The sequence below is a fragment of the Aethalodelphis obliquidens genome, unplaced genomic scaffold, assembly GCF_003676395.1.
Source record: "Aethalodelphis obliquidens isolate GAN/ISIS:26980383/991018 unplaced genomic scaffold, ASM367639v1 scaffold27, whole genome shotgun sequence".
In the NCBI taxonomy this organism is placed as follows: domain Eukaryota; kingdom Metazoa; phylum Chordata; class Mammalia; order Artiodactyla; family Delphinidae; genus Aethalodelphis; species Aethalodelphis obliquidens.
In genome coordinates this window covers 4,118,783-4,140,951 of record NW_020837971.1, presented here as the reverse complement: position 1 = coordinate 4,140,951, position 22,169 = coordinate 4,118,783, and the positions used below count along the sequence as shown (strand labels likewise).

The 22,169-nt window shown below is 35.3% G+C and overlaps 1 protein-coding gene across 1 annotated transcript in view; it reads right to left on the bottom strand.

Moving 5' to 3' along the window:
• Nucleotides 1-22,169, bottom strand: part of MAGI2 (membrane associated guanylate kinase, WW and PDZ domain containing 2) — a 610,224-nt gene that overhangs the window by 460,414 nt on the left and 127,641 nt on the right. The window contains exon 5 of the mRNA XM_027124164.1: nt 15,901-15,980. Within this exon, the coding sequence (XP_026979965.1) occupies nt 15,901-15,980 (80 nt within the window). The remainder of the gene's footprint in view (nt 1-15,900; nt 15,981-22,169) is intronic.

The window sequence follows — 22,169 nt, the reverse complement described above, 5'->3', positions numbered from 1 at the left end:
AAATCAAAAACATAAAATGTGGGGGAGGAGTAAAAGTATACAGTCTTTTTTCGTTTGTTTTGTTTTGTGTTACGCGGGCCTCTCACTGCTGTGGCCTCTCCCAGTGTGGAGCACAGGCTCCAGACGCGCAGGCTCAGCGGCCATGGCTCACGGGCTCAGCTGCTCCGTGGCATGTGGGATCTTCCCGGACCAGGGCACGAATCCGCGTCCCCTGCATTGGCAGGCAGATGCACAACCAGTGTGCCACCAGGGAAGCCCTAGAGTTTTTGTATTAATTGAAGTTATGCTGTCATCAGATTAAAATAGACTTAAATCTATAAAATATTTCATGTACCTAACCCTCATGGTAACCATGAAGCAAAAACCTACAGGAGACACATAAAAGATTAAAAAAAAAGAATCAAAGCATACCTCGACTGAATATCATCAGTTCATAATGGAAGACAGCGAGAGAGGGAGAAACAAACAATGGAAATACAAAATGGTCAGAAAACAATAAGATGGCATGAGTTAAGTCTTTACTTACCAATAATTACTTTAAATGTAAATAGATTAAATTCTCTAATCAAAAGATATAGGGCTTCCCTGGTGGCGCAGTGGTTGAGAGTCTGCCTGCTGATGCAGGGGATGTGAGTTCGTGCCCCGGTCCGGGAAGATCCCACATGCCACGGAGCAGCTGGGCCCGTGAGCCATGGCCGCTGAGCCTGCACGTCCAGAGCCTGTGCTCCGCAACGGGAGAGGCCACAACAGTGAGAAGCCCATGTACCGCAAAAAGAAAAAAAAAAAAAAAAAAAAAGATATAGAGTGCCTGAATGGATAAAAAAACAAGACCCAACTATATGTTGCCTAAAAGACACTCAATTCAGCTTTAAGGACACATGGGCTCAAGGTGAATGGATGGGAAAAGATATTCCATCCAAGGGAAAACCAATAGAGAACAGGGGCAGCTACACTTACACTAGACAAAATAGACTTTAATTTTAAAAGTTTAACAAGAGACAAAGAAGGTCATTATGTAATGATAAAGAGGTCAGTTAATCAAGAGGATATAACAACTGCATAAATATAAAGGCATTCAATATTGGAGAACCTAAATATATTAAGCAAATGCAGGTCTGAAGGGGGAAATAGACAATAATACAGTAATGGTAGGAGACTTCAATACCCCACTCTCAAGAAGGGACAGATCATCCAGATAGAATATTAATAACAAAACATTGGACTTCAACTATATCTTAGAATCAATGGACTTAGATATGCAGAACATTTCATCTAACAGCAGCAGAATACACATTTTTCTCAAGTGTACATGGAACATTCTCTAGAATAGATCATTATGTTAGGTCACAAAATAAGTCTTAGATCATGTAAGAATACTGAAATAATACAAATTATCTTTTCTGACCACAATGTAATAAAACTAGAAACAGTAAGAGGAGAAAAACTGAAAAATTCACAGATCAGTGAAAATTAAACAACACACTCCTGAAAAACCAATGGGTCAAAGAAGAAATCAAAAGGGAAATCAAAAAGAAATCTTGAGTGAAAATGACTGTACTACCCAAAGCAATCTACAGATTCAATGCAATCCCTATCAAACTACCAATGGCATTTTTCACAGAACTGGAACAAAAAATTTCACAATTTGTATGGAAACACAAAAGACCCTGAACAGCCAAAGAAATCTTGAGAAAGAAAACTGGAGCTGGAGGAATCAGGCTCCTTGACTTCAGGCTATATTACAAAGCTATAGTCATCAAGACAGTATGGTACTGGCACAAAAACAGAAATATAGATCAATGGAACAGGATAGAAAGCCCAGAGAAAAATCCATGCGCATATGGTCACCTTATATTTGATAAAGGAAGCAAGAATATACAGTGGAGAAAAGACAGCCTCTTCAATAAGTGGTGCTGGGAAAACTGGACAGCTACATGTAAGAGAATGAAATTAGAACAGTTCCTAACAACATACACAAAAATAAACTCAAAATGGATTAAAGACCTAAATGTAAGGCCAGACACTATAAAACTGTCAGAAGAAAACATAGGCAGAACACTCTATGACATAAATCACAGCAAGATCCTTTTTGACCCACTTCCTAGAGAAATGGAAATAAAACCAAAAATAAACAAATGGAACCTAATGAAACTTAAAAGGTTTTTCACAGCAAAGGAAACCATAAACAAGACGAAAAGACAATCCTCAGAATGGGAGAAAATATTTGCAAGTGAAGCAACTGACAAAGGTTAATCTCCAAAATATACAAGCAGCTCATGCAGCTCAATGTTAAAAAAACAAACCACCCAATCCCCGAATGGGCAGAAGACCTAAACAGACATTTTTCCAAAGAAGATATACAGATTGCCAACAAACACATGAAAGGATGCTCAACATCACTAATCATTAGAGAAATGCAAATCAGACTATATTACGAATATAAAATTCAAAACTACAATGAGGTATCACCTTACTCCAGTCAGAATGGCCATCATCAAAAATCTACAAACAATAAATTCTGGAGAGGGTGTGGAGAAAAGGGAACCCTCTTGCACTGTTGGTGGGAATGTAAATTGATACAGCCACTATGGAGAACAATATAGAGGTTCCTTAAAAAACTAAAAGTAGAGCTACCCTATGACCCAGCAATCTCACTACTGGGCATATACCCTGAGAAAACCATAATTCAAAAAGAGTCATGTAGCACATTGTTCACTGCAGCACTACTTACAATAGCCAGGACATGGAAGCAACCTAAGTCTCCATCGACAGATGAATAGATAAAGAAGATGTGGCACATATATACAAAGGAATATTACTCAGCCACAAAAAGAATCGAAATTGACTTATTTGTAGTGAGGTGGATGGACCTAGAGTCTGTCATACAGAGTGAAGTAAGTCAGAAAGAGAAAAACAAATACCGTATGCTAACGCATAGAAATGGAATAAAAGAAAAATGGTCCTCATGAACCTAGGGGCAGGACAGGAATAAAGACACAGATGTAGAGAATGGACTTGAGGCCACAAGGAGGGGGAAGGGTAAGCTGGGATGAAGTGAGAGAGTAGCATGGAAATATGTACACTACCAAATGTAAAATATATACCTAGTGGGAAGCAGCTGCATTGCACGGGGAGATCAGCTTGGTGCTTTGTGACCACCTAGAGGGGTGGGATAGGGAGGGTGAGAGGGAGACACAAGAGGGAGGGGATATGGGGATATATGTATACATATAGCTGATTCATTTTCTTATATAGGAGGAACTAACACAACATTGTAAAGCAATTATACTCCAATAAAGATGTTAAAAAAACAAATCTTGAAACAATTGAAAATAGAAACACAAAATACCAAAACTTATGGAATGCAGCAAAAGAAATACTGAGAGGGAAATTTATAGTAATCAAAACCTATATTAAGAAGAATGAAATCTCAAGTAAGCAATGTAATTTTACATCTCAAGGAAGTAGAAATGTAAGATCAAACTAAGTCCAAAGTTAACAGAAGTAAAGAAAATACAAAGATCAGATGAGAAATAAATGAAATAAGAGACTAGAAAAATAAGAGAAACATCAAGAAAACTAAGAGTAGGTTTTATGAAATGATACATAAAATTGATAAACCTTTAGCTAGACTACAAAAGAATAGCAAATACTCAAAATCAGAACTGAAAGAGAAGATATTACAACTGATACTACAGAAATAAAAAAATTTCAGGAAAGACTACTACAATTATATACCATAGATTGGATAACCTAGAAGAAATGAGTAAGTTCCTAGAAACATACAATTTATCAAGACTTAATTATAAATAAATAGATCTGAACAGACAAATAACAGGTAAGGAGATTGAATCAGTAATCAAAAACCTCCCAACAAAGTAAAGCTCCAGACCAGATAGCTTTATGAGTGAGTTCTACTGAACATTTAAAGAGGAATTAATACCAATTCTCCTCAAACTTCTCCAAAATACTGAAGATGAGCAAACACTTCCAAACTCAATTTATGAGACCCGCATTACCCTGATCCCAAAGTCAGTTAAGTACACTGGAAAAAAAATTACAAGACAAAAAAAAAAAAAAAAAAACAAAACTACAGGTCAATATTCCTAATAAAGATAGATGGAAAAATTCTCAACAAAATACTAGCAAACTGAATTCAACAGCATATTAAAAGGATCATACACCGTGATCAAGTGGGATTTATTATTGGGATGCAAGGATGGTTCAACATACATAAATCAATAAATATGATATAGTACATTAATAGAATGAAAAATAAAAACTACATGATTATCTCAATCGATGCACAAAAATAATGTGACAAAATTCAACATCCCTTCATGATAAAAAGCTTCAACAAATTGGGCATAGAAGGAACATACTTCAATACAAAAAAAACATTTTTGACAAGCTCACAGCTAACATCATACTCAATGGTGAAGGTTAAAAGTGTTTCGTCTAAGATCAGGAACAATACATAGGCACCCATTCTCACCATTTCATTTAACATAGTACTCTAAGTCCTAGATACAGCAGTTAGGCAAGAAAAAGAAATAAATGGCATATAAATCAGAAAGAAAGTAGTAAAATGGTCTGTGTTTGCAAATGATATAATCTTATATATAGAAAATCCTAGACTCCACCAAAAACTTGTTAGAAGCAGTCAAAGAATTCAATAAATTTGTAGGATAGAAAAATAACAAATAAAAATTAGTTTCATTTCTGTGCAACAAAAAACAATCTGAAAAACAAAAAAAATCCCATCTACAATAGCATCAAAAAAATATTAAGGAATAAATTTAAGGAGGTAAAAGATGTGTACAATCAAAACTATAAGACATTGATGAAAGACATTGAAGAGGCACATATAAATCGAAAACTATCTCATCTTGATGGATTTGATGAATTAGTATTGTTAAAATGTCCAGCCACCTAAAACCATCTACAGATTCAATGCAATCTCTAATAAAGTTCCAATGGAATTTTTCACAGAATAGAAAAAACAACTGTAAAATTTGTATGGAACCACAAAAGATCCCAAATACTCAAAGAAATCCAGAGGAGGGAAAAACAAAGGTGGAGGCATCACACTTCCTCTTGATTTCAAACTATATTGCAAAGCTAAGGTAATCAAAACAGTATGGTACTGGCGTAAAAACAGACACATTGACAAATGGAATAGAATCAACAGCCCAGAAATAGGACTTCCCTGGTGATGCAGTGGTTAAGAATCCACCTGCCAATGCAGGGGACATGGGTTCGAGCTCTGGTCTGGGAAGATCCCACATGCCATGGAGCAACTTAGCCCATGCGCCACAACTACTGAGCCTGTGCTCTAGAGCCCACGAGCCACAACTACTGAGCCCGCATGCCAGAACTACTGAAGCTCACAGCCTAGAGCAGGTGCTACACAAGAAGAGAAGCCACCACAATGAGAAGCCCGCACCACAACGAAGAGAAGCCCCCACTCACTGCAACTAGAGAAAGATCATGCATGGCAGTGAAGACCCAATGCAGCCAAAAATTGATTGATTAATTAATTAATTAATTTTAAAAAGGAGCCCAGAAGTAAACCTTTTCATTTACGGTCAAATAGTACTTGATAAAGGAGCTAAGAATACTCAATGGGGAAAGGACAGTCTCTTCAACAATTCATGTTGGGAAAACTGGATATTCACATTCAAAAAATGAAATTGGACCTCTATCTTACACCACTCACAAAAATTAACTTGCAACATCTTAAAAACTCAAATCTAAGACCTGAAGCCATAAAAATCCTAGAAGAAAACACATGGACAAAGCTCTTTAACACTGATCTCGGCAATACTTTTTGGAAATGACTATAAAAGTACAAGCAACAAATGCAAAACTAAACAAGTGGGAAAACATCTGCACTGAAAAAAAATCAGCATAATAAAAATGCAATCTATAAAATGGCAGAAAACATTTGAAGAACGTTTACCTGGAAAGGGATTAATACCTAAAATATATAAGGAACTTGTACGACTAGCAAAAAAAAAAAAAAAAAAATCTAATTTAAAAATGGGCAAAGGACCTGAACAGACATATTTCCAAAGAAGACACATACATGATTAACAGGTACATGAAAAGGTTCTCAACATCATTAATCATCAGGGAAATGCAAATCAGAACCACAAGGAAATATCATCTCACATCTGTCAGAATGGCTACTATCAAAAAGACAAGAGACGTTCAAAAGGAAACCCTTGTGCACTACTGGTAGGGAATGTGAATTGGTGCAGCCACTATGGAAAACAGTATGGAGGTTCCTCAAAAAATTAAAAATAGAACTACTACATGATCCTGAACTCCCACTTCTGCATATATATCTGAAGGAAATTAAATTATAACCTCAAAGAGATATCTGAATTCCCATGTTCACCACAACTTTATTCACAATAGCCAAGATATGGAAACAACCTAAGTATCCATTGATCAATGAATGGATAAAGAAAATAAGATATATATAAATGGTATATTATTAAGACATAGAAAAGAAGAAAATCCTGCCATTTGCGACAACATGCACAGACCTTGAGGGCACTATGCTAAGTGAAATAAGTCAGAGAAAGACAATTACTATATGATCTCACTTATATGTGAAATCCTAAAAAGCTGAAGTCATAGAAACAGAGCAGGATGGTGGTTGCCAGGGGCTGGGGAATGGGGGATAATCAGGTGATACTGGTCAAAAGAAAGAAACTTACAGTTATAAGATGAATAAGTTCTGAGGATCTAATGTACAGCATAGTGACTACAGTTAATAGCACTGTATCATATACTTGAAAGTTGCTAAGAGAGTATATCTTCAATGTTCTCACCACACAGACACAAAAAGGTAACCATGTGAGTTGATGGATGTATTAACTAAATTGTGTTAATCATTTCACTATATGTGTATCAAATCATCATACCGCATGCCTTAAACTGACACAATTTCATTTGTCAGCTATACCCCAATGAAGGTGGAAACATTTTTTAGTGTTTTAAAATTTCCTATTATGGAGACTATTTTTCTTTTTATTGATATATAATTAAAGTTTTCTGTAATATAGGAATGTCATCTTTAAATTTTGTAAAGACCTACTCTATGGACTATTATGTATTCAATGTTCATAAAGTACTATGTATGCTTGAGAAGTGTATTCTCCATTCGTTAAAACTTTTAGATCAAGAATACCTTTTCTGTTATTCAAATCTTTCTTCTTATTTTTCTGTGTTTAATATATTGAGTAGTAAGAGAGATGCACTCAATCATACACTCTAATAGTGAGTTCTTTAAGTTCTTTTTTTCAGATTTGTCATTTTTTCCCCCTCTCTGTATAACTTGAAGCTATACATACAAGCATGCATAAAAGTTCAGAATTGTTATCTCTTCCTGATTAACTAAAACTCCTTTCTCTTTCTCTCCTTCTCTCTTCCTAGAAAAGAATAAACTAGGGAGCATCATTCTCCCTAATACTAAGGCTTACCACAGACCTACAGGAATCAAGAGAGTGTGTTACTGGCACAGAGATAGACCCATAGACCAGTGGAACCCACTGATTTATGACAAAGTTGCATTCACAATCCAATGGAGAGAGGATAGCCTGTTATACAAATGGTGCTAGAGTAACTGGATATCCACAGGGAAAAAACTGAACCTTAACCTAAACCTTACACCTTATAAAAAATTAAGTAAACATAGACCACAGGCTTAAATGTAAAACTATACAATTTAGGAAAAAAACATGAGAAACTCTTTGGCATCTAGGGCTAGGTGAAGAGTCCTTACACTTGTTATCAGAAACATGGTTCATAAAAGGAAAATTTGATAAATTAGACTTTATTGAAATTAAAAACATTTTCTCTGCAAAAAACCCTGTGAAGAGGATGGAAAGGCCAATTACAGACTGGGAGATAATGTTTGTAAAGAACATATCTGATAGAGGGACTTCTATCTAGAATACATAAAGAACTCTCAAAACTGAATAAAAAAAAGAGTCTAATTAAAAATTGGTCAAAAGACATGACCAGACTTACTCTGAGAAGGATATATAAATGACAAATAATCACATGAAAATATGTTCAATATCATTAGCCATTAGGGAAATACAAATTAAAACCACAATACAATATCATTACACACCTATCAAAATGGCTAAAATAAAAAATAGTCGTAACACCAAATGCTAACAAGTATGCAGAAAAACTGTATCACTCCTTCACTGCTGGTGGGGATGTACAATAAAAGAGTACAGGCACTCTGGAAAATAGTTTGGTAGTTTATTCTAAAACTAAAGATGAACTTTCTATAATCATCTAGCAATTGTACTCTTGGTCACTTATCCCAGGGAAATTAAACCTATGTTCATGCAAAACCCTGTATTCAAGTGTCTGTTGTAGTTTCATTTGTATTAGCTAAAAACTGGAAACAATCCAGGTGTCCTTCAGTGGGTAAATGCTTAAACAAACATTGGTACATAAAAAGTAGCAAACCATTGAGACACACACCTGAATGGATTTCAACGTAATTAAATTGAGTGGAAAAAGCAATCTCAAAAGTTTACACACTGTATGATTCTATTGTATAACACATTTGAAATAACAAAGTAATTGAAATGAAGAATAGATTAGTGGCTAAGGTTTGTGCAGTGGGAGGACACGTATATGGCTACAAACTGGTAGATAAGGGAGCCTCGTGGTAATGTATCTTTATTGTGGTTATAGTTATGTGGAGCTACACACGTGATATAATTGTATACAACTACACACACACAAACACAAAGGACCACTTGTATAACTGGTGAAGTCTGAATAAGTTCTGTTCATTGTACCAATGTCAATTTCCTGATTTTGATATTGTATTATATATATATATATATATAAATATATATAAGATGTTAACGTGGGAGAGGCTTCATGAAGGGTGTTTGGGACCTCCCTGTAATCCTTTTGTTATTTCCTGTGGATTTATAATGCTTTAAAAAAAGTCATCTTTGAAAAAATTTAAAATCATTTTGCTACTGTGTAGAACAGATTCAATGATGTCAATATTATTTTTAAACTTGTGTGCATTAAAGAGTAAGGATAAGACACAACTTATTCCTAAGCATAAATGTTAAGTTGAGACATCAAGAACTAAAGGAGGACAAAATTTCATAATCCTTCTGCAGGTACTACTTTATAGCTAAAGTTAACATTAATAGGTAGAAGGGAAACAGATAAACAATTAGTGAAGGAAAGATATTCCAAATATTTAACAGCTTTAATTGTTTGGACACCAACCCATCAGAATAGAATGGGACCAATTAGATCAAATGACAGCCAGTAACAACCCAGAATCTGGTACCTGTGCACAACAGTGCAATATCCATCCTATATGATTTATTTTGGATTAACATTATTTCCTCCCCAAAAGATTTATATTCCTAAAATATTGTTTTTTTCTTAGTACTCTTGAGCTGAAATTATGGAAAGAGTGCTATATTATTGGATAAAGCATATCTCAAAGTGCTGCTATAGAAAATCATGACTACAGTAAGTCCCCTACATACGAACCTTCAAGTTGCGAACTTTCAAAGATGCGAACTTGCGTTTGCATGTCCAATCACATAAGTTAGTTCACATGTCTGGCGCACACTGTCATGTGTTTGCATCCACTACAAGTGGTTGTGCTTTTGTGTACTTTACTGTATAGTACTATATAGAGTACAGTAGTACAGTATCTTTATTTCAAGCCCAGGATGTCTGGAAGCAAGCATAAAAGCAGTGGTGATGTAGCTGGTACTGCTAAGAAGTGCCAAGCGATGACGATGGAAACAAAACTGAAAATAATTGAGAGAGTGGAGCGAGGTGAAAAGATGGTAGATGTCGCTCATTCTTATAACATTAAACTCCTTGCTATGCAACATGAGGAGCTTACTAATGAAGACCTGATGGAACTGGAGGCCCAAGGAAAGGACGAAGAAAGACAAGAGGAAGCAGAAGTAACTGAAGAACCAAAGAGATTCATGACACAGGAAATGGCAAGGGGTTTTTCTTTATTTGAGGAGGCACTGTTAGTTTTTGAGGCACAGGACCTGAACGTAGAACAGTACATGAAGGTTGTAGCAGCCATTCAGAATGCAATCTAGTGCTACCGTGTCATCTATGATGAGAAAAAAAGAGCTACTATCCAGACATCACTGGATCGTTTTTTCAAGAGGGTAGACAGAATTGAATCCAGCAAGGAACCAGAACCTGTGCCATCAACGTCAGACGAGAGTGAAATTGCAGCTCGCCCTCCGCCTCCTATTGCTGAGGATCCCTCAGCTCTACCATCTCCCACCTCCTCTCCCTCCTCCAGTCAGCAACTCTTCTTGCCTGTTCACTCGATGCCAGCCCCTGTATGCCAGCTGTTGTACTTTACTACTGTATTTTTCAAGGTACTGTACTATAAGATTAAAAATGTTTTCTTTATGTTTGTTTTTTAATGTATTAGTTGTGTGAAAAGTATTATAAACCTATCACAGTATAGTACTATATAGCCAGTTGTGTTAGCTGGGTACCTAGGCTAACTTTGTTGGACTTACAAACAAATTGGTCTTACGAACGCACTCTCAGAACAGAACTCGTTCATATGTAGAGGACTTACTGTAACACAAATAATTACTAGTGAAATAAGAACTAACTGCTTCTGTTAAGATATTTTAAATTTCCTCATTTTTTTTACAAAAACACTCAAAATATCAGTATAGAAACAAAATACACAAATTAGTTTGTTCATAATATTTAAACATTAGGATTTCAATATTTGCATATAAATGAATCTTTTCAATTTTAAAGTTTTAGTACTTGAATAGTTAATATTTTTAGAGTCTGTTTTTTATTAATTCTTCCTAGTGAAAAAATTTCACGATACTTTACAAATATAATCTTAGCAGTTTTATCAGATTAGAAAAACAAATATTCAAGGGATATATTAATTTGCTCATATTTAATCTTGAGAAATTAGGAGCTCTAATTATCAATACAAATTTAATGAGAAAGTAGGCCAAAGTCCCTATTTAAGGGAAATAAATTATGTAGTCTAGAAAAAGAATTTGAACTATGAAAATAAAAATATGCATGTCCAAATGTTTCTGTCATGTCTATAAAACTCACTTAAGAAATGACCTGAAAAATAAAAGAAAGAAATGACCTGAAATTAATTAGCGTTTTCTATTATTTTAGAAAGGTAACCTCCTTATCTTGGAAAAAATCCATTTAATAAATATTATGAAACAAAGTTTATGCTATCTTTGTTCATGAGCATTTCGGACATAGCTTTTTTTTTTTTAAGATAGATTAAGTAATAGTTCAAAGCTTTAGTTAATGTAAGTTGAAATGCAGTTTTCACGTAGGTAAAAAGGTTAAGAGTATGTGATTTTTCTTTCCTATGGTAACATGAAACAACTCACTTACAATTCACAGATACTGAATACAGAAATGACATCACTCAATTCATACAGCTCTAATTATAACTTGGTGAAATTTAGAGCTAGTTTAACAGAATGGAGGGGGGGGGGAACCTCCAATCTATTAATATTAGGCTGGAATTAGCTAGCTGGATAAGTTTTGCCTACATGGGTTTGTTCTTTTCTACCTCTTCAGGACACCCTAGAGAAATTAAAGGCTCTTAAGGTAGGCCAACTATTCTGAATTTCTTCCCCGTTGCCTTCTATGAGACTAATTTGTTGGCTCAGAGCATACTCGAATGAAAATAAAGAAGCAGTTATTTAGAGTCTATGGTGCAACAAACTCTGTCCTCGTTTGTGAAACTAAATGTGCATGAAATAGATATCATTTCCATTTACAGGTAAGAAAACCTAGGCTCCCAGAGATTAAGTACCTGCCTAAAAGCCCACAGATTTGGATTTGGAATACAGTTTTCCCTGACTACAAATCCTACATAATTTCCTCTCCTGAATACAATACTGTAGTCCTACTGATTTTAGTCACTTTTCAACTTTATAAAGAGTCCTACAGGGACTGAATCACTTTTGATATTGACCCTAATTCAGTGATTCATGCGGAGTGTGTCACCACTGGGATGTTTATGATTGGAAATATCTCAGACAAACATCACAGTGCTGATTCTCAGGACTGGGGACAATATGATGGTGCTTTATATACAGTTCAACCGATCTTGCATCCACATTATTTAATAGTTAACTGTTATTTCTGTTGCATTTTGTAAAAGACTATATTGGCTTGCTAAACAGCACTCCCCCAAATCCTAATATTAGAGTCTTGTAGTAGGTGGAGACTTTTTTCTGCCATGTAGACTGGTGCTTAAATTCCAAAAATGCACAGAGCTGTGACAAATGCACAGAGCACAATGACTTTACTATTTTCAACCATATTCTGAGAGAAGGAAGTATGTTTTTATGTTTAGTAGCTGTGTTATCCTTCAAACAAAAAAGCAAAATGATTGCTTTAGCGTCAACAGAATAAGTAGTTGTTTAATAAGTATTTGTACTGAGCCATCCATGGTGGCTTTTCCCTCCTTGATGCCAATGAGAAAACATTTGCTAGTTTTTTCTCTCACCCAAGAATAATTTAAATCAGTTGATACATCCTTCCATCTCTCTTTTACTTGACTTCATCTTATTATAGGTGACTAAGTAATCACCTTCAAGCATCTATGTAAACAGAACTGAAGAAGCATACATTTACAGATCCATATCTACATACACACACATACATATGTACATTCATAATAGTATGCACACATACATAACATGGAATTCAATCTTGAGGGATTAAGTACCATTATAATGATAATAAAGAATTTATAGCATGCAATCCAGTAAAGTCTTAAATGTACAATTTAAAAATTACTGCACTAAAATTTCTGCTTCCAGGTAGGACGGAGTGAGCAGGTTAAGAGAACACATAGAAAATCTAGATCAAATATAACAAATAAACAATACAAAGGAATCAGAGAACTGCTGAAACAACAGATCTAAAATGGTCTAAGAATCTGAAGAGGAAAGAATCCTGGAGAGGTAAGGGAGGAATGTTGTAGATGATTTTTGTTGATTCTGGGCTGTGGAAAGAATCCAGACTTGGCCTGGGAAGAAGGCCATCACTGGGGTTGAGAGAAACTAGCAGACTGTTGCAGAGTCTTGAGGGACTGACAAAGCTCTAACACATGCCAATCATTCCATGATGACATCTGTCAAATTCAGAAGATGCAAGGTCTGGAGGCAAAAAACTAAGCTAAAACCCCTGAAAAGCACCACAGATTTTTGGTAGTCTTGCATTACTGAGAAGAAAAATATTTTTAAAATATTGGTGTTCAAGACCTGCCCAGGGGCAGGCTCCACATGGATACACCAGGCCAGGGTTCATCCTCGGACCGAGTCCAGCCTCCCCCTATGTTTTGTATGGTCCAAGAGCTAAGAACGGTTTATATAATTTTAAATGTTTGAGAAAAAAATCAACAGGATAATATTTTAATTCATGAAACTCAAATTTCTGCGTCTATGAGCAATGTTTTATTGAAATATATCTATACCCTTTATTTATATATTGACTTTGGTCACTTTTGTACAACAATGAGTAGTTGCGAAGAAACTGGGTGACCAAAGCCTAAAGTATTTACTACCTGACCCTTTATGGAAAATATTTGCTGACCTACAATAGGCTATTAGTTGAAACTCTGGGCAGGCAAACACCCTAAGAACAAAAGCAAACCAGAGGTAGACTGGGTCTCACCAAAGCTCAACCCAACCTCATGTTGGCTCAGCTCTGATTGGATTAAGGTAATTAGCCTCCACTCTATCTCCATGGTGGAAGAAGGATAAATCTTTCCTAGTGAAAGATATTATCATCTTAAGCCTCTACAATTTTTACACACATTTTATACATATTTCAGCATTCAGAAAACTACTAACTTTTTTGATCTGCGCTGACCTGTGATAGATATAAAGAAGCCTGTCTTAACTAGTAGGCTCAACAGCAACCCATTAACATCCAACGTTTTAAACAAGCAGTTTTAATCTATGCTATTTAAAGAAAAATAAAACAGAAGTAACAGTATGACCAAAAAGCACTTTTCTTGGTAAGAAAACTTAAAATATGTGCCTGGAACAATAGCATTCTAACTAGATGTTAGTTTACATTGTAAAATACTCCAGTAACATATGAAATAAAATCTGTGAATTACTTATTTTGTAGAAAAAGAAAAATAGTAATTAACCAGTTATAAATCACTCTGAGCTATTAGACTGTATTCTAGGACTCGTTTTTTAATATCACGTGAATTCACAGGTACTGGTATCATATTTTAGGCATCTACCATGCTGAGAAGACAGATGAGTACAGATATGGGAAAAACTGATAACACTGAAATGTTACAGTTATGCAAAATGTTAAACCTACATCTCTCCCAGGATTTTAAAATTTGACTTTAATAGCCTTTTATAATGAAAAGAACAACTCAAATGTACAAGACAGTTGAGAAGTTCAACAGGTACAGAACTGCAAAATCACTGAATTCATTTTAATTAGTATATATATATATATACATATATAGTTTTATATCTGTGGCATCAGTAAATCATAACTCCCAGATATAGCAGATCAGGTCATTTTAATTTATAACCTATCATAATTTGTAACATATGTCTTATTAGTGCCAATGAAATGTAACCTAATTGTGCTCAAAAGTCTCAGGTCACAGGATAATTGTAAAAGATTCACACACATATAGCTATACTTTTATACAGAAGGCATACAGACATAGCTATGAATATAAAATTATATGTAGTGATAAAAATTAGACAGTTATGCATTCAAATATGTACATATAGCCGGTAAACTGATTTTTTATTTAGCTCAGTTGTATAACCAGCTTGTGAACAGTTACCTTATTAACACAGGAATGAACAATATTACCTTGATATTGTCTGAGAAAAACAGAATTACCATTAAAATAAAAGGACTTTTACAGTTATAGACTTTTTAAAAAGTTGACTTTCTAAAAACTTTTTTAAAAGTTTAAACACTCCTCATCACTTTCCTCACTTTTAGAGCTCTTCAATGATAGATGCCTCTGAACAAGGCTCTAATAATTTGATCAGATAAAGGCTGTGAATGTGGTCAAATAATGAATCATCAGGAGTATACGCTATTTATCATTTTAGACAAATTATAAGTACTCTTTTAACATTAAACTCAATGTTAAAAAAACTTGTAAGCATCATCAGTAACACTTCATTTATATAATTTACTAATTTAAAAACAAGGTTTACTTTCATCTAATCCTCAAAATTATTTTAAAAAACTCTTCACATAGATGAAAACAGTCAATTTTTAAGCAAATTAACGTCATTACATCGGGAACTGGAAAATACTAAAGATAACCCAGCACATTCATGCAATTAATTGTTGTATTTAAATGTTTGATTAAAGGAAAGGAGCCATACATATAAATCTTTATATCACCGATTCCTTAATAACTAGAAGAATGCCATACCTCAAAACACAAAAATAAAATATTACTTATAGTGCCACAATACTTTTCTCTATACACCACATTTAATTCCAATGAAAAGATCAGAGTCCTCAGAGAGACATATTGCAAACAAAAACTCCCTAGTAGGTGGCGGGAAGTCAGGCCAGGAGTCAAAGAGAACCCATAGAGATGACAGAGCTGTGATGTCCAGCACAGTCCCCTCAGAGAGAAAAAGGAAAACCACATGGCACTGCTGAAATGCCGAGTTAATTCTTTCTCCTATCTGGGCATTAAATATTACAGCTTTAAAATTGTCTCAATCAGATTATGGCTTCTTTAGACAAGACCCTCTCTTAAGAAACACACATACTCTCAAAGTGCAACGCCGAAACACCATAAAAACTTAAATAACCTACCATTTTCTTTGCATTCTTCTGGAGGTTTAGCCTTTTTCGCAAGTCGTGGATCCAGCCATGATGTTGTCTTTGTGTTATGGCTGAAAAGAAAAGAGATCACTCTGAACAGACACATACTGAAAGGAACCAAGTTTATTCCTTAAGGGAAAAAAAAAAAAAAGAGGGGGTTAGACCAACAATATTGCAATCGATACACTTAATTTGCTTACTGGTTCTAAGTAGCCCTGAAGGAGGTGTAAGAGTAATCGTGCAAAGGCAGCTGTAAAATTGGCAACCTCAGCTCCCTGTCCTCAAAGCAGCTATTTTTATTAAAATCAACTAGAATGTTGCCAAGTTAACCTCATTGAAAATGCAGAACTCATCCAGAGCAAAAGGAATTTATTACAAATACAGGATTCTCCAGTTGGAAGCGCACAGTTCGCAGGCTCTGATACTGTTTCCTGAGTTTTGCAAAAGAATTATTTTCATCTTAAACCTGCCCTTTCATAAATGGTTGTTTTGTTACCCTTTAACTACAGAGCTGGTAGAGGCAGTACAAAAGTGATGCAAATTATAGCATGTTCTTGGGATTCCTACATTTTCTCAAAAAGTAATTAACAGCAATTTCATTAACCCACATTTAGCTATCTTCCATCTAAATACTTTCAATCCAGCTAAGAAGATAGATAAAAATGTCTGTACTCTAGCATTTTTGGAATGGAATTCTGGGAATTAATAATTTTTAATGACAATTTCATTTTAAAAAATGTTTTCTGGGAAGTCTTTTGCCAGAAATTTAAAAAGCAAAGGAGAAAGGTTATTAGAGCACTGTCTTGAAAAGAGGTCCTGGAATTACCTGCATTGGAATCATCTGGTGGACTTATTAACAATGCATATTCTGGGAGTCTGGTAGTTCTCATAGAACTACCAAATCAGAATCTTTGAGGTGGAGCCGCAAAATCTCCATCTTTGGCTAGCACTCCAGGTGATTCTTACGCACACTGTAATTTGTTACTTGAGAACTACTCGAAACCATACATTGGAGCTAAAATCTTTACTGTGAATAGCTGTCTCAAGTTATCTCATCTATCAATGGACAAATTATCAAGGATGTGACATCTGTGAGGGCTTCAGAAATGAGCAGAGTCACAGGTGTAGAAAAGTGACGTTTATATAGGGAAGAGTCAGAATGCAATGTGAAAGGAAAAAGTGGGAAAAAAGGTTAGAAATATAAACTAAAGCCAGATAATAGAGATCTTTGAACACAGTTGTAAGGAAGTCAAAATTATAATATCAATTCACATGTATTTTCTCTTTCTTCAGTGAAATTTAACTATATTTTATTGTATCAGAGCTACAAGTGTTACCTAAATAATCTGATGAACCAATCTGCACTTAAAGCAAAGTTCAGAAAATTCTCCCAGGAAGCATATTTCATAGCAAGCTTCCAGAGTTTAAGTGCCTACTTAATGAAGGGAATTTCAAGGCGGAAAGGAGGAAGGATGGAGTTAAGGTGGGCAGTGGGCAAATGATTCCAGAGTGTTAAAGCTCTCTTTAAATAGTGTTTTCTGGATGATAGTACATCTGCCTAAGTGTAGAGCCATCTCTGATCTGAGAACTGAAACATTAATATCCTTGGGTCATGAAGTTTCTGCTCTTAAAGAAGATTCCCTTTTATTTCTTACTTTCATGTGGGGTAAACAGAAAATACTTTCCAATCATGTTCTTCACACTTAGGAACTCCTCAATGATTGATCCCTCTGAGCAGGGCTCTAATAATCTGATGAAATGAAGTCTATGAAGTTGGTGAAATTATAAATTGTCAGGAGAGCATGCTAGCTTTTATTTTCCTCCAATGTGACTTCTGTATAGTGTGATAGCACTTCATTATCGACTATCAGAAGGATGTAAAGTACTGCAGTATCTCATTCTGGTCCTCATTTACAGTCATGTCAATATCATCTAGGCTTTTCCCCTCAAATAAAGACTTGATGCCCATGGACAGAAAGGGGGTTATGACTATCCTGTTGTGAGGATAGTTGCACTGGGTTCAGAGCTTGCTGCTCCCATTTGAAAAATAAAGTCACTGTAAAGATGCTCTTTATAGACATGCCTCAGTTCAAAGTGTGTGTGTGCTGTGTGTGTGTGTGTGCGTGTGTGCGTGTGTGTGTGTATGAGAGTCTGTTGATGTCTACGTTTTTATATACTAGCAACAAATTTGGGAGGTGACTAAGGAAAATAAACTTCCCTTCTTTTTACCCACATCTGCTTCTTCCAAATTCTTCCCCCCTTTTTGGAGGAAAGTCATTTCTAGGTCTCTAAGACATATTCACAAAAGCACACACACCTATGGATAAGTATGAAGGGGCCATTACTAAGCCACCGCAGGGAGTCAAATTACCATTTCTATACCACACCACCATGGGTCTCAAATACCGGCTAATTTAGTAGAGAAGCATGTATTTCCTAGCTTTCCTGAGTTTCTATAAAGCATTTCATTACAGGATGATTGTTTTTTAGGTTGAGCTAGCATTAACGGTATGTCACTTTAATAGATTTTGACAGCTTGAGTCTCTTAGAGTTAACAGCATTTTTTGCTGATCTTCTGAAATGATGCTGAAGGAAAGTGGGTAGTAGTTACCTCCAGCAATTGTCGCAAACATCACATGAAGATACCGCACAGTATTTTTCAACAGTGGTTCTCACAAGCCTTGTAATTTGCATGCTTCTTCAAGATGCCTTAGAAAGGGAATATTTTTAATGCATTTAGGAGACAATGGACCAAGTGGCTTTTCCACTTCCCTTAAACTATATATTTTTAAACCTCAACAATTCCCTTTGAAAATAGGATTCAACATTGGGCAGGAGACTGTGTAAAATGGGACAGTTGAAGGATTTTTCACAATCTGCATACTATCCTCCCTCAAGTTTGAGGATGTGATTTCTTTTCACTTTCATTGCTAGAGTAGATTCAGACGCAGAATACCAGTTTTCTGCTTTTCTCCAAATCGTGGGGAGCACAAATGACAGGAAGGTAAGATGCTAATATTGTATAATCTTGTATTTCAATACTAGTTTCTTTAACAGGGACACATACACACATAGAGGCTACGTTTGCAAAGAAACTTCTAGCTGAGGAATGGAACACACATTTTCGAGGAACTTTGAATCATAATAATATACTACTCTATGTATTTCTATGGATAACGTTAATGTGAGGATTATGAAAAGTGAGAGATTAAGTGGAGTCAGTGGCTATTCAAGTTGTATAACTGTCCTATTTAAAAATCCAGATGAAAACCTTAAAGCATGGTCTATCCAAAAGTCTTCTCTGATTTTAAACTAAGTCTATCTGGAGGACTGGAGCAAACCAGAAGTGAAATTTCATTCAACTTGGCAATTCTAGTTTAAATTCATATCAGAATGGCCTTGATGATGTGATAGGCTAACTTGCAATGATTAGAAATTTCTGGATATTTTGTAAGTTTAACCTTTGCCAAATTGACAAAAGCAGCACATTAAATAATATCTTATTTTTTGAGGAAACGTTCTTCTCATACAGAAAATGCTTCCCTTCAACAGGAAAAGCTGCTGACATTATGCCACACCATTGAAAAGTTATTCTTACTATCTTGTAACATTTCCTGATGGTCTACTTTGTCAGGGACTGTTGTAGAACTTTCACAGCTCACTTCATTTGATGCTAATGAGTCTCTGTGGCTCGTATTTTTAACTCCATTTTACAGATAGAGAAAGGAAGGTTGAGAGAAGATAGGTAATTTGTCCAAGGTTACACACCTAGTGCATGAAAGTGAAAGAGCTAGCATTAAACAGACATATCTGATTCCCAAGGCCAAAGTTTTTTTTATGGTCCAAAACCAGAGGCATACTAAACTTAAAACTTCGCTTTTGATACGGAGGTGCTTTATTTGACTCCCTTGGGGCGTAATCAGAGATCTTCTTCCCACCTCCATAGCCAGTGGTTTACAAACTGAGACCTTTATCTCCTATGTGAGAATAGTAATCACTGATTAAATGATTGTGTTGAATGCCTGGTACTTAGTAGGTATTATATTAAATTGCACATGCATAGAGATGATGTAATCACTGGAAACATTTTCTCCTTACAAACCTGAATATCCAAATCACTTTAAAATCAAATTTGAGTATTTTTCTAGAATAAAGTCTTAAAATGGTGATTTATATAATCTACATATGAATATTAGGTCTTAGAGGTTATAAAGAATTAGGTTAATAAAAATGCTATCAAATGAGTAGAGTGTTTATTAGGAGAAAAACAAAATTGTCATATAGATCGTGCCACAGTCTATCCTCCATTCTACTTTTCCATCTACTCTATGTTTGTCCAGTTGGGGCGCAAACTCCATAATGGTTTCCTAGGTATATATATGGCTCGATTCAAACCCAATTTTAAGACAAATCCCTCTTTTCCTTTCTCTCTCTCTTTTTTTTCTTTTTTTGTGGTATGCGGGCCTCTCACTGTTGTGGCCTTTCCCGTTGCAGAGCACAGGCTCCGGACGCACAGGCTCAGTGGCCATGGCTCACGGGCCCAGCCGCTCCGCGGCATGTGGGATCTTCCCCGACCGGGGCACGAACCCCGTGTCCCCTGCATCGGCAGGCAGACTCTCAACCACTGCGCCACCAGGGAAGCCCCTCCTTTCTCTTTTCATTGTTTCCTTTTCCTCTCTCCTTCCTACCTTTGTCTTGACACCAAGATCAAAATAATGTTTTCACTACTGCACAAATACTGATGACATTTCATCACCTGAAATCTGATTAGTAGAATGAGAAACTTTTATTATCAAATACACTCCTTTCCTTAGCTCCATTTTCTCTAAAAAACAGTAACAGAGTTAAAACAATGACAAACACATTGAATTTAAAAAGTTCTCCAAAAAAGCCAATTCTGAATCTCAGTCTTTATCTGATACACTGTATTTTCATCCTGGGAAATACTAAGAAGAATAATAAGAGATTGAACTCAATAATATCTGATGGCATGAAACATAATAACCTTTTGAACAAGGTAAACAAGGCCCAGGTAAATATTTTAGAGTCCTCTGAGCAATTCAAGATGTATGTGGATGTTAAAGTTCCAACAGTGGTCATGTAGGTTCAGAATCAATAATATCATAGAGATTATTGAGTGTATTTTATGTATTTTTAAAAATTAACATTAGTTTTTAGAGGAATATAGACTGATTCCATTTTATACTATAGTCAATAAAATCCTCAGAATGATTACATTGTTTTCTGGAAGCTTTTGTCTTCCCTCTAGATCATCATTTCAAAAGGAAGAACTATTAAATGCAATGATTGGATACATTTAATGAGCAGCAGAAGCTTTTTTGTTCAAGACTTGCATTGTGCTACTATCTTTTCTATTTATACATTGGTAATCCACAGAAAAAATAACTGTCAGCCTCTACAGTGGGTTATCTGTTTCCTAAATAATATTCCTAAAATTTCATTAAGTATATGAACATATGAGTTTGCCATCATATTGTCTTTCATATGTTCAGAAAACATTTTTAAAAGCAGTTTTATCATAAATATTGTTTTGGATATTATGGTTATTTGTTGCATACTAATGTTTGGTCTAAAACACTTATTTTCTGTTTAGAGATTGCACTAGAATCCTGTGCAGAAAAAAACATATAAAAATATTCACTATATCTACTGTTATTGTAATACAAATTACAGAGAGTAAGTCAAGACAAGATTTCACAGACTCATTGGTATGTGCTGAGCCTCGAATGAGAAAGCATTAGGCTTTACCCAAAAAACGCCTTTTCTTTTCAATAAATTTCTCAAATATTTTGTCTTCTTTTAATAAATGAAAGTTCTAAATTTGTTGAAAATGGTAATTGGCGATTTACATAAAACTTAAGGAAATACAGCAACACAAGAAGCAACAGATTGTGTGTCTTATTTAGAATTTAAAAGCAAATTCAGCCTTTACAAAGACTGGGGAAACCATGTATAGCCATGACATTTTTCACAGATGTGATTTTCAGTTTCAAAAGCTTGCTTTGAAAAAATCTATTATTTAAGATGACATAGCATTCACTGCCATTCAGGAAGCTGGTAGTAAACAAATAGGTTCTTGTTGCCGTTTTGTTTTTTGCCAAAGCAATAGCAGTCTCTTGTATGTCACTAACTAAACTGACTCCCAAACAAAGAACTAATTTAATGGGATTCCCAAAGCATGTCAACCCAGATTAATCCTGTGGCAGCTATTCTTTACGGAACATTCAGCCTCTGCAGAA